General features: G+C 60.1%; 2 protein-coding genes across 2 annotated transcripts; both read right to left on the bottom strand.

Moving 5' to 3' along the window:
• Window positions 1–75: 75 nt before the first annotated feature.
• On the bottom strand, window positions 76–804 carry MNEG_10664 (hypothetical protein; the record flags this gene model as incomplete). The annotated part of the gene is made up of 2 exons (XM_014040866.1): window positions 76–159; window positions 532–804. 2 exons carry the CDS (start codon window positions 802–804, stop codon window positions 76–78), a joined length of 357 nt encoding a protein of 118 aa, XP_013896320.1.
• Window positions 805–3,739: 2,935 nt separating this feature from the next.
• On the bottom strand, window positions 3,740–4,525 carry MNEG_10663 (V-type H+-transporting ATPase subunit G; the record flags this gene model as incomplete). The annotated part of the gene is made up of 3 exons (XM_014040865.1): window positions 3,740–3,883; window positions 4,118–4,219; window positions 4,445–4,525. The coding sequence occupies 3 exons, from the start codon at window positions 4,523–4,525 to the stop codon at window positions 3,740–3,742; spliced, it is 327 nt and encodes a 108-aa protein (XP_013896319.1).
• Window positions 4,526–5,808: the final 1,283 nt, after the last annotated feature.

The following is a 5,808-nucleotide window of genomic DNA, read 5'->3' as shown; positions in this document are numbered from 1 at the left end:
AGCGGACTTGCAGGAAGAAGGGCGGCTGCCGTGCCGCGGCTCTTCTGCTGCAGCGTTAAGGAGATGATGTTCGCACTATCGCCCCAGGCCCACCTGCATCACGAGGAAGCCCCAGGACGCCAGGCGGCGGGCGAAGGGCGCATACTGGGTGGCGCGCGCCTGCGGGGGCAGCATGGACGAGGGGAGCAAGGGGTGGGGAGGCGAGGGCGTTGGAAGAGCGGACCCACTAGTTTGCAACTGGCAAGCACCTGGCTTGTACATGTGGATTCTTTCTGCTCGATAGCCCCAAGAAAGGACGACGACAGCAGCAGCAGCAGCAGCAGCAGCAGCAGCAGCAGCAGCAGCGGCAGCAGCAGCAGGAGCAGCAGCAGCAGCAGCAGCAGCAGCAGCAGCAGCAGCAGCAGCAGCAGCAGCAGCGGCGGGGGCGGGGGCGGCGGCAGCAGCAGCAAACAATTGGCTGACGACTTGCGGGTTCAATGGCGTCATGTCGAGCGCAGCCTGTCGATGATATCAGCAGCCGCCCCACCCCACCTGGAACCCATTGAGCAGCAGGACCACGGGGTAGGGCGGCCCCGGCAGAGGCGGCTCAGCCGGCGCGACGGCCGGCGCGCTGACGGTGAGCGCCAGGCGCGTGGGGCGGTGGTGGCCAGGGCGCGGCACCTGCAGAGAATCGTGCACCAGCACGACCCCGTAGGGCCCCTCTTGTGACAGGTCCTCAGGGGTGCTGTTGCCAGGGTGGGGTCGGGTGCGGTCGGGGGGTGGGGGCACTTGTGGGCGGTTGCGGAGCAGGCGCATGCGAGGCATTGTAAAAGGAGGGGAGAGTGGTGGAGGCCTCATCTTCAGAAGGGGGAGATAAGCGGCTGGTTGGGGTGAGCGTGGTGGGTAGACCCCCGTAGATCTGGCAGCTCTGGCGTTTGCTGATCGGGCACAGGCTGGCGCAGAGCCTGCAGCGTTTTGTCAAGCCTTGTTCAGGCGGTTGGGTGGTGCACTGTCCGCACGGAATGCGTGGCTATGTCAGCCGAGAATCAATACAATGGCCCAAACATGTTGTCGTGTACCAGCGTGCAAGGTATGCGACCACATGCCAGGACGTGGGCCGCCCATGGTCGCACCTCCGCATGCCTCCTGCCCTGGGGGCGGCCTCTGCCGCCACGCCAGGCATCGGTTCTGCCGCCCGCGCCTGTGGCTGATGGATTACAAGTTTATATATGCCAGGAGGTGATCAAGCCGAGCTGGAGGGGCCCGTGGCCACCTGACAGGCCGCTGTACAAATGTTCTTTCTTGCGCGCAGCAGCTGTAGAGCGCGATCGTAAACGACGTGAATCGACGCCATCGCCTCGGTAGCAAGGACTCATGCCACAGGGCAGTGTCAATGGATAGGTGCCGAGTCACTCTGATGACTGACAAGTGCATGGATGCGACAGTCGGTGACACGGGTCAACCTCAATGAATGTGTTTTGCAGTTGAAGAGGATTGCCATCTTCCCGTGACCTTGTGCCGCAGATCTAGATAAGCTGGCGCTCGTCGATACTAGCCTGCTCACGCGAATCGACCAGCATTCCTTGGTGGCTGGCCTGTGGCATTCACAGCGATATCTTCTCCAGCACCACCCGTTCGCCACAGTGCGCACAGCGACTCCGCTTCCGCTGCTGCGCGCGCCACCACTGGCGTCGCTGCTGCCGGGCACAAAGGCGGCAATGGCGGACGCCGCCGCCGCCAAATTTGAAAGAATGAGTGGCGAGCAGGTGGGAAAGTCAACCTGGACAATGTGGAGGCATGGCACCTATGCTGCAGATCTGTTTGCGCCGCCCAACACCAACTGAATGCACCTGATAACATCTGTTGGCGGGGTGCGAATGTCGGCAAACGCCGCACAACGCACCAAGCCGCTCCGCCCCACGCCGTCGCCTGCAGGTCAAGGCGTCGGTTTATGGCTATGCGGGGGACTTGCGGGACGACAAGGTGGGGGCGGCGATGTTCAGCGGATGTTTGAATTATGTGGTCGTCCACACCAGTGCCCAGCCACTATGTGCCTGCTTATGCCGTGCGGCCTAGTTGCAGGACCGATGGTAATATCGGGATGCATCGCCCCTGAATCTCCCACCTGTCATCGACACAATGGTGAACCGCAGATCTCCCCCGAGGAGCTTGTGGGCATAGTGGAAGCGGCGGCTGAGCGGCTGGACGATGAACAGAAGCGCTCCCTGGAGTCGATGCTGCGCATGAAGTGAGCGCCTGCAGGCCGGTGGTGCTCAATTTTGCGCTGTTTGCGAAGCTGCAGAGGCCCTGGCCTCTGCTCACAGGATGTGCGGATCAATGTGACCGGCCTTGCGGCGGCAAATTGTTTGCAAATGCTGATTCGCAACCCTTGTCATGTCCCTGTTAATATGGCTTTCAAATGCGGTGGCGGCTGGCGGCGAGCTTGCCCGCCTGACCAGGGTTTGCGCCCCAGCGTAGTTAACCACCATTCTAAACCTCGCTTCTCCTGCCCTCAGGGTGGACGAGGATTATGTGGAGGAGGTGGTGGCACCACTGTCAGGCAGCAGTAAAAGATAAACGCTGCCGCCCACACGAGGCAGCAACAAGGGGCAGCACGCACGTGCACCACACAACACAGCCTACCTCACATACTGTACAATCGTCATCCAGCAGCCCATCACGGTGCTACATGGATGTGTGAAAGTGAAAAGCCTCAAGCTCACCGCCAATCACATCACATTCAGTGAAGATGGCGCCTCAGACGCCGTGATGGCGCAGCGTGCCTGCACTCCACCCGCCCCTCACATCACTAGGCAATGGGTCAGTGCAGCCGAACGTGCTGCGAGCAATGCCAGATCCAGCGGTCAGCAGCTTGCGTGAACACACACCCTAAGGTCCTTGCATCTTGCTGCATGCCAGCCAGACGGATAGAGTAAGGTAGCAGGTCTGCTGAGGGGGCTCTTACTCTGACGGCTGAGTCACTTTTCGTCATCATCCTACCTTGTGATGTTTCTTTTGGGCAAACGCGAGCAGCAACCTTCCTGAACAACTTCGTGTGTGCTCCCCAACACCGACGCATGCTTGCTGGGTAGGAGTGGTAATGGTAACCACTGGGCAAAGCCATGTGCTCTCGATGCAAACCTCCGTTGCGCAGACCAGATCATGCATGGTGCTGGCACCCGTGGTGAACCGGAAGCCATGTGGGCCCCTCACCCCATCTTGGGCTGCCGCTTTGCTGCCCCTCCATGCCACAGCGTTTCGCAACCGGCACGTTTTGCAACTTGCTGGACGTTAGCGTTGAGTCGTCCAGCTCGTAAATGCACTTGGGGCAGGCAGGCCTGGCGGATTTGCGCCCCTGAAGCGGTGAGCTGAACCCTGTTTTGCACCAGCTGGGAATTCATGCAATCCAGCACCAGTCGCTCTTCATTACCACAGGCCAATCACATGGTGCGCACCCTCGTCTTAACAGGATTGCCGGGCCCTGTGGCGCGCGCAAAACAGGTCGCCAGAAAATAGCAATGCGGCACTGTTCCCTGTTGTGCGGCCACCACACGTCCCTGTTGAAAGTGACGTGTGCCAGCACAAATCACAGGGCTGGGCGCTGCTGCCGCCCCCACGTCTACAATGCCGCGTTCATTCAGGCCACGGCGGTGCGCCGGCCCGTTGCTGCAGCGGAACGCCGCAGTTGCGTCTGCGCCGACCTGCGCCCCATGCAGCCCCTTTCACGTTCCGGCGCTTGGGCCCTGGCGGTTGCCGCCCCTCAGTCCTTGACTGTGGTGGCGTACTTGACCAGCAGGTCCACCACTGTCGCCTTGCTGGCCGCCACGTCGCTCTGCACCTGCTTGATGGACAGCTCCGTCTCCTTGTGTAGCCGCTCGGACGTGGCCGCGGCGCCGCTCGTCGACTGCGGGGGCAGTGTGGGGCGTGGGGGAGGGGGACTTGCCGGCAAGCACCATGGCAAGTCTCCGAGCTATGATGGGTTGCGCCACCCTTTGGCGCTGAGAGCAAACAGGGGTGTTTGCACTTTGCTCCACAGGCGGGCAGCTCGCCATCCCTTGGCGCCTCCGTGTGACAAGGTCAATATGGCATACTGCACCCTGGCCCCCACTGCCCCAAGGCTCACAGACCGCCACCGCACCTCCGCCAGCTTCTTCTGGTAAGCGCCCTCACGCTCCGCCTTGTAGGCCGCAATCTCACGCTCGGCCTCAGCCTTGGCCTGCCGCAAGCGCTCCTGCTTGGCCTGCAAACAGGTGTTTCGGGTGAAGGGGGTAGGCGGGACTGGCATGCTGGACCGTGCAGGCAACAGTTGCCAGAGGCCAATGCTGCAAAGCATGCCTGGCCGTGTTTGGAGCCACAATTCACACACAAGGAATCAAGGGAAAACTAGCTGCTGGTGAAATGGCTGTCTATGTCCAAAGGTCATGCAGCTCTTGACAGTCCACCCCCGTGCTGCCACAGCTTTTACCTTGCGCGCCTCTGCCACGATGGTAGCCGCGGCAGACTCTGCCGCCAGCAGCTTCTGGATCCCGTCGCCCGCCACCTGCATCCTTACCCTGCATCGCGTGCAGCAGGAGGGTTTGTCCTGCCACCAGGCCTCGTGCAGCCCGCTCTGCACATGCGTACTTGCGCTCTTGGGGGCGGCAACAGCCCTGCGGGCTCGATCGCAACCAAGGCCGACACTCACCGTCTGTGTTTCTGTCGTTGGCTATATTTTATCAGACCCGTAAGCTCAAACGGGCCTCTACGGCCTTGAGGGCGATGCTCCCCGCAGCTGGGGTTTGTGAAACCGATCTGCGATTTTACAGTACTTGGAGCAACGAATCAGAACAAGATGTGAAGCAACACGGGTCCAGCTAGAGCTTGTGATGAGGAGAATCAAGATCACAGCGTGGCTTCCTCTCTGCTTCCTCACCATCACGTCAGCTTCAATGGCCCACTCAAGAGAGGATGAAAATAATTGTGAAAAGGGTTGCATGTAACACGTGTCGCATTCAGGCTTGAGGAAGCTCTTGCTGATTTCGTTTCACGACGGGTGTTGGTCCTTTTTTAACCACCTGCCAATGGCTAGGCTCACAAGCTTACTTGCGGGTTGCATCTGCCTCTCCACACGTCGCATTCGCAGCCCCGCTTGGCATGCTCCTCTGCCTGCTACAACCACATAAAGGGCAAGGAGAACCACTGCTTCACTCGACAAGACGGCGATGATAACGAGCACAGGCAGCGAGTGACAGCGCTGGAGTTTCATCTGACACCCCCGGAGGCTAACAGGTAGTATCAGGGGAATCGTTCAGATACTGCCATTAGCGCTGTCGAACATCCCATGCTGAATAAGGCATGTGACAAAGCAGATTCTTAAGTGTGCCATGCTCTCAACATGACACTGTTCCCCCGCACTTCAACTGCCGCCACCACTGCGCAGCCTTCCCGCAAGCGCACCAACGAACATGTAGCAGGAGAGCTGTAATGGCGAGTGCCTTGCAACAACGGCTAGTTTGAGATGTCGGGCTAGCAAGTGCTGCGTTGTGTTGCAGTTGGCTACTGGTGACTGGAGGGCTCGCTGGGGTTGGTACAGCGTGCTTAGAGCAGCGACCGCGTTTGTGAGGTGATATGACTGAAATTGAAAGGGGCGACCATCACCAGTCGAGACTTTTGCTTGTACCCGGGCATGACGACGACTGGATGCCGTACTGCGACAGCTGAGCTACAGTAGGTGACGTGGGCGCCGATCTGGCCGGTGACAAACGCTTCGTACCTGCTCGTCCAAACTGCAGGCCAGCCTTACACATTTCGTGACAGCATGTGAACCTCATCTGTGTCGTCAGGCGCGCG

The sequence above is a fragment of the Monoraphidium neglectum genome (genome assembly GCF_000611645.1).
Source record: "Monoraphidium neglectum strain SAG 48.87 unplaced genomic scaffold scaffold02410, whole genome shotgun sequence".
Lineage (NCBI taxonomy): Eukaryota > Viridiplantae > Chlorophyta > Chlorophyceae > Sphaeropleales > Selenastraceae > Monoraphidium > Monoraphidium neglectum.
This window is presented reverse-complemented; position numbering and strand designations above follow the sequence as displayed.